This window comes from Aptenodytes forsteri, unplaced genomic scaffold (assembly GCF_000699145.1).
Source record: "Aptenodytes forsteri isolate BGI_AS27 unplaced genomic scaffold, ASM69914v1 Scaffold19, whole genome shotgun sequence".
In the NCBI taxonomy this organism is placed as follows: Eukaryota; Metazoa; Chordata; class Aves; order Sphenisciformes; family Spheniscidae; genus Aptenodytes; species Aptenodytes forsteri.
The window spans coordinates 560,449-573,166 of NW_008795327.1; the positions used below are offsets into that span (position 1 = coordinate 560,449).

General features: G+C 47.1%; 1 protein-coding gene across 1 annotated transcript in view; it reads right to left on the reverse strand.

Annotated features, from left to right (window-relative positions):
• Positions 1 to 12,718, reverse strand: part of NRG2 (neuregulin 2) — a 194,453-nt gene that overhangs the window by 19,326 nt on the left and 162,409 nt on the right. Inside the window, exon 7 of the mRNA XM_019472277.1 lies at positions 4,536 to 4,594. Coding sequence (XP_019327822.1) covers positions 4,536 to 4,594 — 59 coding nt within the window. The remainder of the gene's footprint in view (positions 1 to 4,535; positions 4,595 to 12,718) is intronic.

Sequence of the window (12,718 nt, forward strand, 5' to 3'; positions counted from 1 at the left end):
ACAGCTGGTTACTCCTTGCCTGCACATTGCATTCCTCGTGGCCAGGGTCAGGGAGGATTCCTGCTTTAGGTCACATTTTGGAGTTAGGATCTCCAAGCCCTCTGGTTTCATCAGTTACACCATAACTGCAAGAGCCAACTCCTGAAACTAGCAGACGATGTGACTTTACCATCATATGTACAATGCAGTATGTATATTAATTATATCTGCAACTATAATCATATGGACACATAGAAGTATGAAGACCTTGATGTGAAAAACATTTTAGTAAGATGATTTAATGATTCATCACCCATGGAAATAATTCTCTGTATTCTAATCTACCAGGGCATTCCTCTGTTTCATACAGTAAATGCAGACAATCGCTGTCCCCTCTGTTCACTGCCATTAATTCTCCTTCAGCCTAAATTAAAACTGCTTTAAATGTTTCTTTAATGTCCCTCAGTTATATTGTACAGCCTCTATAAGGCTTTCCTCTTACAGGTTAGTTAAAGCCCGGACAACATGGTCTTCTAACCTTGATCCATCAGCCAATTCCTAATGCGTGGATGGAGGAGTGTGCACAGAGATCAACTGAGATCAGTGAAATTTCATACAGGCAAAAGAGATCTAACCAGGCTTAAGTCAGCACATCTTAAGTCAGGACATCTTTTTCTTCTCAGATATGTACCTTTCAACTATTTTAATCTCAGTGAATGTGCAGTTGTTTGCTCTGACATCTCTCCTTCCTTCCTTCTTCTGGTAGTTTTCTGTTTTGATGAATGTGGGAAAGCCATCTCTCATACTGTCCTAAAACTGACCCATGATAAACAAGATAAAGCTTTTAAGTTTCCCTGTGAGACTTTGCTTCCCACAGACCTTACTGGATGTGGGATTACTATGCGTCAATGTCTCAAAGGCCCTCATCCGTGTTGCTGCTGTTTAGCAGGTTATTGTCCATCTGCTGACTGATGGTAGCCAACTGTCTGCACATACCTAGCCACTGCTGCGCAAAATAAACGTGCTGCCTTAGATTTCCTTACGGTATGAGCCTTGCTAGAAAACAGACCATCAGGGTGGCTTAGACTAATGCAGGCTTAGTGTAAAGGCAGGCTTACAGAGCTGACACAGTCAGGTACCCCAGCTCTGCTCAGAAGTGGCACCTTGCTAGGCCAGAGCAATGTTGTCTGTTTGCACTATGCATCCATTTTCTCAGATAAGTAGCTGTTTTAGCATGCTTCACTTTTTTTCTCCAGTATCTCAACACATTTCCAATCACATTTGCATTACAATGCAAGCAAAATAAAATGTAAACTCCTTATAAGCAGATAGGAACCAACCGCTGAGATACTTGCTTGAATTCTGCTGTTGCAAATTCCTACTAAAAGCAAATGGCATTCATTCAAATAAGGGCTGAGCCGGGACAGACTGGGAGGTTTCTGAGCTAGCCCAGTAATACAATTCCTAGTGAGTTCCTCTGTACCAATCTGTTAGAAAATAGCAACAGTGTGAGCACGACATAGAAAAAACCTCCATCTTTAACATTTCCTCTTCATTTTCAAGCAGTAGGATATATACCCAGAACGTCTGGCAGTAGGCACTTGGTCATATGGTTGTAACAGCAACGTAGAGAAACATCACACGCAAGAAAACCTATCTAGATACATCTGGTTTTCATCTTCATAATTGCAGTGGTCTAGCAGGTATTTTTGACAATCAGAGAAAAACAAACCTCCAGAGCTACCTGTCAAATAGACAAAGATAGCCTGAACTCCTAGAGAACATGGGGAGTTTTACCTGAGCAAAATCTGAATAAGGGTTTAAACGGGTGAGATAGGAAGCTGCTCCCAGAAGGAAGATACACAACATCTGGCCATGATGCTGGGATGCTGCACCATCTCTGGCCCAAATTCAGCAAAGTATCTGCCATATCTTTTCAGAACAGCATCTTAAATTTAGTTCACTCTGCAGAGACTCTCGCTCTGCCCTGGGACATACCTACTAAAAATCATATTGTAATATTGAATATTTATGTTAAAGAATCAGAAGGCTCTGATCTAGGCCTGAAAACCTAAAATACCCCAAATGCATTTAAAACAACACCAGTGTAGGTGTCATTATTTACTATTTAAGTACCTGTCAAGTGCTGGCAATGTTCTCAAAACATGAATTAGGACGGAGCTATTTTATTTCCAGTGGAAATGCCTGAACCTCATTTAATCTGTTTCAGCTTTTGACCTGTCAGAACCCATATGGGATGAAGCACTGAGTGAATTATACAGCAACAGCAACTTCTACTGTGCCCTAATTATTGATTAAAGTAGAAAGTAAGCATTTGCACAGTCCAGACACAAGTGAGATGCCTTTCCTATTCAGAAGAACAGCAAGTTCAGTGCATGATTTTCTGCAGTGTTGTTGCTACACATATTACCCAACTGTGACCTGAAAGTGAAAACAACTATAAACACATATGAATCATCTTCTTAGATGATTTTTATCCAAGTTCAGACAGGTAACCTGGATTGTTAAGCTGTTTTTACCTTACTGTCCTGTGGTTAAAACAGAATTGAGGTAAGGAAATGCACATGTGTCGGTTTTAAAGTCGGCATTGGTCCTCTAACACATGAATAAAATTTAAACAAATCTCATTCCCATAAAAAGCTGGATTCTGCAGGCTGGGGAAAAAACACACGCTGTTTACTCTTGCCATTAATGTTCTGACAAGGCATTTTCCTGACATAAAACTCATTTTCACCCCTGTTTTGGTTTTGCAGCATGGTAGCAATAATGTTTAAGCCTGTTGGACACCACCTCATGAAACATGCTACAAATCAGCTTCATCGGGTGAGCATCCCACTGCTGTCTGCAGCCAGGGTCCCTGACACCATGGGCTTAAAAGTGGAAAGGAAGCCCTTTTGCATCAGGTTAAAGATCAAAACAGAACATTTTGTTTTGTCATTTTAAAAAGAGCTTACTTGGATGTTTTAGTCTGAAAGAATAAATCAATGGAGGTTTCAACTTTGGAAGCCAATTTGGAACAAAAGGCAATGTAAAAGCATCAAGCTGTCCCAAGGGCCTCACAAAGCCATTTGCCTCTTGTCTGTATACTCTGTAGAAGGGAGTCTAATGCGAGCGCTTGCCAGCTATTAGCACGTGCTAATGAGACTCCTGCTATTGCCAGTTCATGAGGACTGCAGGATTTCTTACAGAGCGGTGGGAGACCGGGTACTGGCAATCAAAGAGTCATCACGGAGAGGCATTTCTCCTCTGGTTCCCACTAATTAAAGCCTCTTTTGTGGCTCTTTTTAAAAAGCCTCTTTTTAAAACCACCGTTTGTGGTGGGCCAAAACGCCAGGGAAAAAAGTCGCTTTTTAAAAGCCCTTTTTTAAAAACCACCGTTTGTGGTGGTCCAAACGGCCAGTGTGGAGGCAGGGGGGGGCACACCGGGGGGGGCAAAAAGATCCAAACGGCCAGTGTGGAGGCAGGATGGGTCACACAGAGGGTGACCGTGGCTGATTTCGTGCGCTGTAACTGTGCCTCCTTTCAGGTCAGTCCTTACCCAGACCAGGGTCCCACTGATGCTGGGACACTGGTCCATACTCCACTGAGTATGGACCCAAAAAATTACCTGCCTTGAACAAAATGAGCTAACGATGTCTATAAGCGAGGCATCTCTGGAGACCTAGAGCCTGTAGGAACTGGAAACTAGAAACTGGGAAGCACTAAGTGCAAGGGCTCTAGGGTATTTACACCCACTGAATATGAGGTTACAGGATTGGTCACTGTAGTTAGACACAACCCCATATGCAAGGCTCTCCAACCCTCTAGGAGAGACAGGAACATCTCTGCATCTGGGAGGGATATAGTCTGAGATGCCCAGTCAGCAGATTTAGCCCGTATCCTGCGTGGCACTGAGGCGTGGGAAGCCCTGAGACCGTGGCAGCCCCCAGCCTGACCCCTGGGGCTCCAGGCGTGCACATGTGCCCTGTCCAGCCCTCTGGGCGTGCTCCAGGATCTGACTCCGAGCCAGCCTCCAACCATCTCACCTCAACAGCAACTGACGCTTGGTTTAGCTTCTGGAAACAGAAACACAACCTTGTCTCAGGGGAAATTTCATTACAGCCCTTGCTGTGATTTCTTCAGTTGGTACAGAGAGACTCACACACCCCCTCGCAAGAGTCATGCGAAAATGTACATCTCTTGATCTGCACAACATAGTCCCTCTTGAGACAGTAATGCTAGCAGATACAGCTTATCACACAGACTGTTCTCACACAGCACACCACATAACCTTGTGCCTTATTTGCATTTTGCATGAAAAGAGCGAGCAACGTTAAGTTCAATCAGAAACGAAAGCAGAACCCATTCTAACAAATGGGGAGATAACAAGAGCCCCGATTCTCCTCTTGGACACGATCACAGCTCCTCTTACGGCCAAGCAGAGCTGGGAGCGCACAAGACAGGAAGAGGGCTCTTGGAGAACAGAAGAACCTGCTTTAAGGACACGACACAGAGCTACAATAACCAGGGAGAGAGAGAAGTAGAAAGAGACATACTGGAGAAGCTGACCATTGCGAAATGCTGACACCGGTCTCCTGTGAATTCGATCGGACACCTACCGGAAGAAAGAAAACCAGAAAGAGAGAAACAAGATAGCAAAATGATACCCAAACAGACCAAACTGAGGCCCCTTCTGATCCCTTCCACGACTCCTATCTGTCTGCTTTCAGCCTTCACCCTTACCTGCATCCCTAAGCCCTAGCCCAAAGCTGACACCAAGAGCCATCCCTGACTAGACCACTCTACATCCACCGCTGTGCCCGGGAGGTTTTAAGTAGTGTGGTGCATTTTTTGTCTTCAAACATACTTTGCTTAGGATCTGGCATGTACAATCGCAAAGGCAGTTTCTCCAAACATCTCTGTCCGAAGAATCCGTTTGGACATCTGGAGGGGAAAAGGGGAGAAATCACAGAACATGTCTGGCACCATTCTTGAGGCTAAGGTCAGAAACAAAAAGTGCATTGTGATGAATGGAAAAAATAAAGGCTTTACGCACATATTTACTCTTTGCTTTGCTTTAACCAGGCACCTGCAACATCAGCATTCCAGCTCTATTTTTGGCCTGGGTCTTCAAGCAGCCAGCCAAACCCCTCCTTTCCTCCTCTGCCTGCCTCCTTCCTTCTCACCTGCTAGAAGCACCAGCTGGCAGGAAGATCGAGATGGGCTGGATGCTACTTTCAGAGACTGTCCTTGGAGCTGCTAGCTAGACAAGACTGACAAGAGGCACCACAGAGCGGTGAGCATTGCTCAGGCGACAGTGAGCGTTGTGTACGGCAAGCATCTTCCCATTATTACCCCAGAAGTACCCACAGGATGTTCCAGGGAAAAGGGTTACGTTGCGGTTAGAAAGAAAGCATGTGCAGAGTCTCTGTGTTAACAGAGAGAAAAGGACAGAAGAAAGCTGAACCGAACAGGTCTCACATGCTGCCCAACTGTGAGGCTCTCTCAGGCTATCCTGACCAATGTTACGTGATGGACCGGGATGTGCCAGCTCATGGGGCACCATTAGCATGATGCTGCAGTGGCAGGGATGGCGCCCTGCGGACGAGGGCCACCAGGCATGTGCACCAGCTCATGAGTAAGCTTCCCGGAGCAGCTCCCAGGCTGAGCCAGGTTTGGGGAGCACAGGGATGTGGGCAGGGGTGCAGCGGGAGCTGCTGAACCACGCACGGTGGAGCAGCACCCGCACACTCTCTGTTGTGACCTGCCACAGCTGCAGGTGAACCTGGGAAGCAATGGGAGCTCAGCTGTGGGTGGTCAAACGCTTCTCCCCCAAGCACTTATCTCTCTCCCTCACTTCACATCTTTTCTTCTGGCCTCCTTGGATAGTCCCTCAAAGTTATGCCTAGCTTTCTTGAAGTCCCAGCTCTTACCTGCCCGTCCCACAACTCCCTCCCTCCCCAACCGACCTCTCACTCCTCTGAGCTTAAGAGGGTTTTATCATTATAGCTAGCATCTTAACATCTGTTTTCCAACTTCCCGGGGTAAGCGGGGCTGCAGGCTCTGAGCCTCATACACGTCAGACCTTCCTCGCTCTCAACTGCCACCCACAAGATTGCACTGTCCCTCAGTGTTCGGCAGACCCCAGCTGGTCAACAAAGAAGGGACTGAAAGACACCTCAGCAAAAAGGATGTGGACCAGAGGCCCGAGCCTGAGGTCAATGGCTTAGCTCTCTGCCGGTCCACTGCGAAGGACAGCAAGCAGCCGGAGCAGCCTCAGCACAGTGTCAGACGACTCGTCCCAACCTGCGTGTACGGTGAGGTGGAGTGGGGCAGGTCCAGGTCCAGGTCCAGGTCCAGGTCCACGTCCAGGTCCTGGTCCTGGTCCAGGTCCCACACGCTTAAAGCCAGCTGCGTGTGGGCAGTGCTGATCTGACCCTTTCGTGCCTCCCAAAGGTACGCTAACGCCTGCTCCCAGTCTGAGGACACAGCGAAGAGGATGAGGAAGGGATGGCTTTGATGTTTAATATGACCAAAGCTTTGTAGTTCCAAAGCTTGTTGGCAGATTAGTTCTGTACTGTTGCTCAAGGGCTATGGCTGCATTTGTTGTTCTTGACAGATTTATGTTTAGATGGCACGTTACAGATACGCAACTCCAGTGGCAATAAAAAAAAGTCAAGAAGAGAGATGAATTCCTGCTTCTCTCTACTTGCTTAAGGGAACACAGACAGTTTTTTCAGCAACTATTTAGTTCCCCTGGGGGGAAGAGGTAAAAATTAGAGAAGTCTTCCCTATTCATTATGACCAGAAAACCTTGATTTTTAATAGTTCTCCCTTGTCATGGGCATACACTGATCTGGGCCAGCAGGTGGGAATCACGACACGCGAGGGAGCGCTAGGGGCTCTCAGCAGCCACACCAGCTGTACAGACCAAGGGTACACCAGCCCACCTGTCAGGCCAGCAAGGATACAGGCTTCTCCGAGCTGGAGGGCTCCTCTCCAAACAGGAGAGGCGAGATTCAGCTGAGGTCTGGGGAAGGACTTGAGGAGGCAGCAGGTGGCTGGGCACAAGGCAGGACAAGGTGTAAAGATCTCCCACGGCGATGGACGTGGCTGGTGCCATTCCCCCAGTGCACAGATGTCTAATCCCTGCCTGGACACCTGCATTAACACTCCCGGGGGGGAAGGCTGAGGCATTTGCTGACACACCGATACACCACTGCCACAGGCTCCTAAAGGAGGCCATCCGCCTGTGGGACAACCTGCTGGTACTCCAGAGGTAGCCTGAGCCTCAATGACGGATGCTGGATGCCCACAGGGGACCTGCCGATACACCTCTGAATCCAGCATGATCCAAGGAGAAGATATAGCCAATAAAAGGCTGCATAATCTCTCCATCCCATCTACTGTCCTTCTCCACCTCAACACCTCCACAGTTCCAAACGTGTCCATCTTTCCCCTAAAGAATGCATTTCCCAGTTCTCCAAGGCAGGGTGCCTCATGTCCAGGGGACGTTTCACCTGCTGTCCCTCTCACAGAAGAAAGCTTTGGAAGGCGCTGCATGACTGACGTGCCTTTGGCACTTGATTTCTTGCTGGTTTTCACTGCAGTTTTGGTAGGTCTGCACTGAGCAAAAAAGCTGGTGCACCCTCACTGCCCATGACCAAACCTGTTTTCTGTGCTACAGAGCATCTGTTTTTTGGGACCTGTGCTAACACCTCCATGTGGGAGTGTGCTGGGCTATTTGTGCACCTCAAACTGCTCGGGGAGAACTTAAGGGCATGGCTCTGCATGAGGCTTCACTGAACTCCCTAGTCATACACTTAAGTTTCTCAGTATCCATTTTGAAACTGGAAATTTGACTCCCTGGTCAGGCAAGTATCTTTGAAAAATTCACCCTGTTTTCTCATTCTTGGACGTTCATCTTGGAGCACAGGAAAGGGAGATACGCTACTAATGTCATTTCAATGCCAGGGAGCCCAGCTAGCTCCCAAGGAAAGCCCAGCCCACGGGGCTACCATCAGACACGAGGCCTGTTGACCTTCCCTGTGATGAAGCAGGGGAAGCTGGTGCTGGGAAGTGGGGTGAAGAAGATGCCCTGTTGGCAGTCAAAGAGCACAAACCTGAGGCAGCTGGGTGATGCAGACTCACAAGGACAGCCCTAGGGAAGCATGACTTTGGAGAAACCATTAAGAGATTGCACTGCGGTTTCAACAAGGCATCCAAAATAGAAGGTGTCTTCCCAAACCTTTCTGAAGTTTATTCATCACCACTGATAGAGTCATGAACTTATTCACAGAGTCTTCAAGGGTATCCAGTTTAGCTTGCAACGTGCTGCCCATTTGTCTGGGATCTGAGATTTCATGTATGTTGTGAGCACACCGAAGGGCCTCAGGGGTGCTGCTGGATGAAGCAAATGTCCTACCCACCTCAAAAAGGGGAGCTTTGTCTGAAAGGAGCTAAAGCTGTCTCAGGCACACATCCGCAAGAGGTCAGCCAAGGCTGGAACTTCAGTGTGACTGAAGCTGCACGCCATTAAGGAAAGACTGAAAATTACATGAAAACTGGTGGAAGGAAATAAAAACCCAGAGAAAGAAATTGGTGAGAAGTGAAAAAGCAAAACAGAAAAGTGTCAAAGAAGCTTTGATGCCATGACAGCTACCATATAGCCCATCTTCAGATCTCTGCAGTCAGCCTAGCGTGGGTGGGGAGAAGAGCTTTCTAGACAGAAGGCAGTAGCTAACTGTCTTCTCTGTTTCTAGGACAGCTCAGGCCTTTCATCTTTAGTTACTAGTGAATCAGCACTGGGAAAAGTGGCAGAAAAGAAGCCCTCATGAACATGAGCACCTTCTGTCACCTCCCAAGCTAGCATACAAGCTGTCAAGACACATGTGCTGCTCTGGCATCCCTGGGTTCTGATTCCTCATAAGCAAGGCTTCTGGCAGCAACAGTGACCAGGAGACCTTTGAAAGCATTTAGTGCTCATGGTTCGGTTTTTTTAGCGGTCTCATACTTCTAGGCTGGTGAAGACGATTTGTTATTTACTACTATGGCTCCAGATGTGACTTCTAGGAAAGAAATTTCCAGCATGCATGGCACATGAGTCTCCCAGTGTGGACAGGAAGAGCAATGGAAAGCACCCCTTCTGCATGCAGAATCTGCTGCCTGTGGTAAGGGCTTCTGGGCAGCTCTTCTTTAGTGGCCAAGCATATGGCCTGAGGGACATACCTGAAAGCTAAGGCTCACTAAGGTCGAGAGCCATGAGATGGTCTTTGATCATGGTATCCTTCTTCCTGCACATTTGACCCTAGTCAAGAGGTTTTGGCTGGCTATCCCAGCAAAACGGAGTCCCTCCTCCTTTTGAAAGCTCTTGCAGGGACTACACAGATAGTGGACTATTCCTGCAAATACTACCTTTGGACTTCCTTGTCCACTCACTGGTGTCACGGAGGCCCAACACGTCTCTCCTCAAAGGCCAAGGGAAGTGGACAAAGCTGTGTCTGTAGGAACGGTCTTGGGGAAGTACAAGGCTGCACCAACCTCTTGCAGACAGCACCTTGTCCCCTCTCTAGCCTGTGTGGAGAACCCCCAAGACTGCCCTTGCTTAACTCCATCCCTCTGTGCCTAACCAGGTGCACGAAAATTTAAAAAAATTGTCACAGCAGAAAATTTGCTACTTGCAAATGCCATCGATAAAACTGCTCAGGGATTTTTCTGTCCAGATCCTGTTGTTGCTGGAAAATGTTCAATTCTTTCAGTTTTGACCAATTCCTTAAGACTTTTTTCTACCCCATTTCAAAAACATCCACAAAGTTCTGCTCTTGGGTTCAGGATGAATTGCAGTTAAATATTTACATGGTAAAAAAAATTGCAGTAAGATGATCAGCCAAACAAAGCATCTCAAAAAGTACAAACCAAAATGGTTTGAATGACCCATTTCTATGTTGTTTGCAGAGCGTGTACTTATGAAAATTGAGAAACTTTGACCTTTTGCCCTGGGGCAAAATATCAGGGCAGAGCAATAATTATTGTTAATTATTATTTGCTACTATTAATTAATAACATCATTATCATAATGTTCCTGCTGGAAGCAAAACTTTTTCTGCCCAGCTGTTGATCTAAATCTTGCAAGGGTTGGCACATTTCCTTTGCTCCCCCAGATCTTAATTAAAGTATGCCAAATTCGGTAGCTCTCATAATGCAATCCATGTTACAGAAGAATGTGAACGAGCAGGTGCTTCAAAATAATGGGATAAGGAGAAGCTGTAGTAGAAGGACACAATGCACTGATATAAGCAAATGGAGAAATGTTTCAAGCATGTTGCTTATTTGTGTGAAGGGCTGAAAAAGAAGACAGTTCTGTCATTGTCCCCTGACCAGTCCCAGATGATCAGGCTCTGGAGAGCCACAAAAGGCTGGACTCCACAAAATCGCTGATGGGAAGAAAAGAAAGCAACCAGAATAAATGCAGAGGCCTTATCCAGAGCAGCTAATCAAGGCATGTTTGCTGTATAGTAGAGTCCAAACTGCAGGGACACCCACTTCTGGGCTTAGAGAAAACAACAGCGCAGCTCTGAGCTGTGGGAGCTCAGCAGGATCTGTACTGTTGTCTTCACTGAGCCTCACTGTTGCAGCATCAGCTTCCACACTCCAATGGTTCTCAAGGGTCTGCTATAGTTATATGTGCATTAAAAAGGACATATTGAACAAGATGCATGGACGGGCCACTTGAACCCAAAAAGGTACCTGATCTCATCACCCAAGATAAACAGCATGCAAAACCCAAGGAATGAGTCCTGGCTGATTCAGGAGATTTGGAACAGGATGTGGAGGTTTTCACCCCTAGCTCAACACTGTGGGCTCTTCATTTCCAAGGACGTTGCAACACCTCCCCACAGAACTGCTCATGTATCCATGGCAAATTGACATACTTGTGGTTGTGCAATGTGCAACTTGTGCTGACCAAATCAGCAGAGTCATTCAGAGGGATGGCATAGCTCCTGACACCACAAGGGAGCTGAGCAAGCTGTGCTGCAAGGAGGACCGCAGCCATACAAGATCAGCCTGATGTTCACCCCTTTGAATGGTGCTCTGGAAAAGCACAGGGGAGCTGGCAATGTGGTTAACCCTTCAGAATGATCTTTCCCCTTTCCTGGGAGACTCTGCAAGAAACAATATACACGGAGGAGGTAAGCAAATGGGCTTCTAGGAAGTGAACCTGTGATTTTGTAAATGGGTGATCTGCATGCATCAACTGGCATACAAATGAATTAATATTTTCTCTTTCGCTTTGCTTTGTTTTTTATTCTCTCCTTGACTTTCACTTCTTGTCTGAGGTCCTCCAGGCCTCTGACCTCACTCTCTCACATAACGCAATGCTGTCAGCCCAAACCCAGAGTGTCTGTTTATCTGTCAGCATCTGTAAATCCTTCAGCCTGACTCTTGCAAGCACAACCGGTCCAGCATGATGGGGGGGTGTTGCTCTATAAAGCTCTTCAAGTCTTCTGAACCCATGCAATTTAGGAAGATCCTGGCCCAGGGTACCAGCCACTTTAATGACATCAACCACACAAAAGAGTCACGAAGCGCATTTAAGAGGGCAGAGAAGGACTGTGCAGCGATGAGACTTGGGTTTGTTTCTTTGTTTGGCTGGAAGACCCCAACTGTAGATAACATGTGCCAAGACCTAACTGGGAAAAAGAGTATTTCTGCTGTGATACACACGCTAGCACAACCCCATGGGGCATGGCACCCAGCAGTAAAAGATTAGAGCAGCCTCAAACTGCTCTAAGTTGTGCCAAGAACCCAACGGGCTCCAGGACCGAGGCAGACCCAAGATAAGAGGCTGCTAGCCATCCCAAGTGCTACGTTCAGCTGGACAAAACAAACCAGTCACCGCTCTTCTGTGTCCCAGCCCAGCTCAAGGCCTTGAGACTTGCTTGTGTGCATCCCTTCTGCAGGCACTGGAATTTGCTCTACTCAAACTCGCCACTTCCCTACAGTTATGGTGAGAAACCAGTCCAACTCATAAGGCCTCTCTGAGCAAAATGGTCTGGAGAAGGGTCGAGAAATTCTTCCTGTCAACAAGAGCCTGGGGCGTTTTAATTTACTGGGGCTGTTGAGTCAATTCTTTATGTGTGTGGCTTACTCGTTTCCTGGGTTTATGCTGAAAATTTGCAGAATATCTGAGGCAGATCACACTTCTCCCATCTAACTTCCAGGTGGTCTGTTTGCAGAGTCAGGATAACAGCACAGATTGTATCATGTTCAGGTTTCCTTTGACACTAACGTGTAGAATTTACTTCAAATTAAGGACAAAATTATGCAAGCACACAATCCAAAAAAGACACAATTTCTGGAACAGCTCCAACTCCGTGCTGGGCTCTTCCCCAGTGAAGAAAACACATTGTCCAAGGTCTAGCTGAAGTGTATTGAAAAGGGGTGGAGGAGGTGGGTTTACAGGCAAACAGTTTGTTCCCCAAAATTTAAAGGACTGTTGTGGTTTAACCCCAGCCAGCAGCTAAGCCCCACCCAGCCACTCGCTCACTCCCCCCAGTGGGATGGGGGAGAGAATTGAAGAGTAAAAGTGAGAAAACTTGTGGGTTGAGATGAAGACAGTTTAACAGGTAGAGCAAAAGCCGCGCACGCAAGCAAAGCAAAACAAGGAATCCATTCATGCTTCCCATGGGCAGGCAGGTGTTCAGCCATCTCCAGGACAGCAGGGCTCCATCACGCGTAA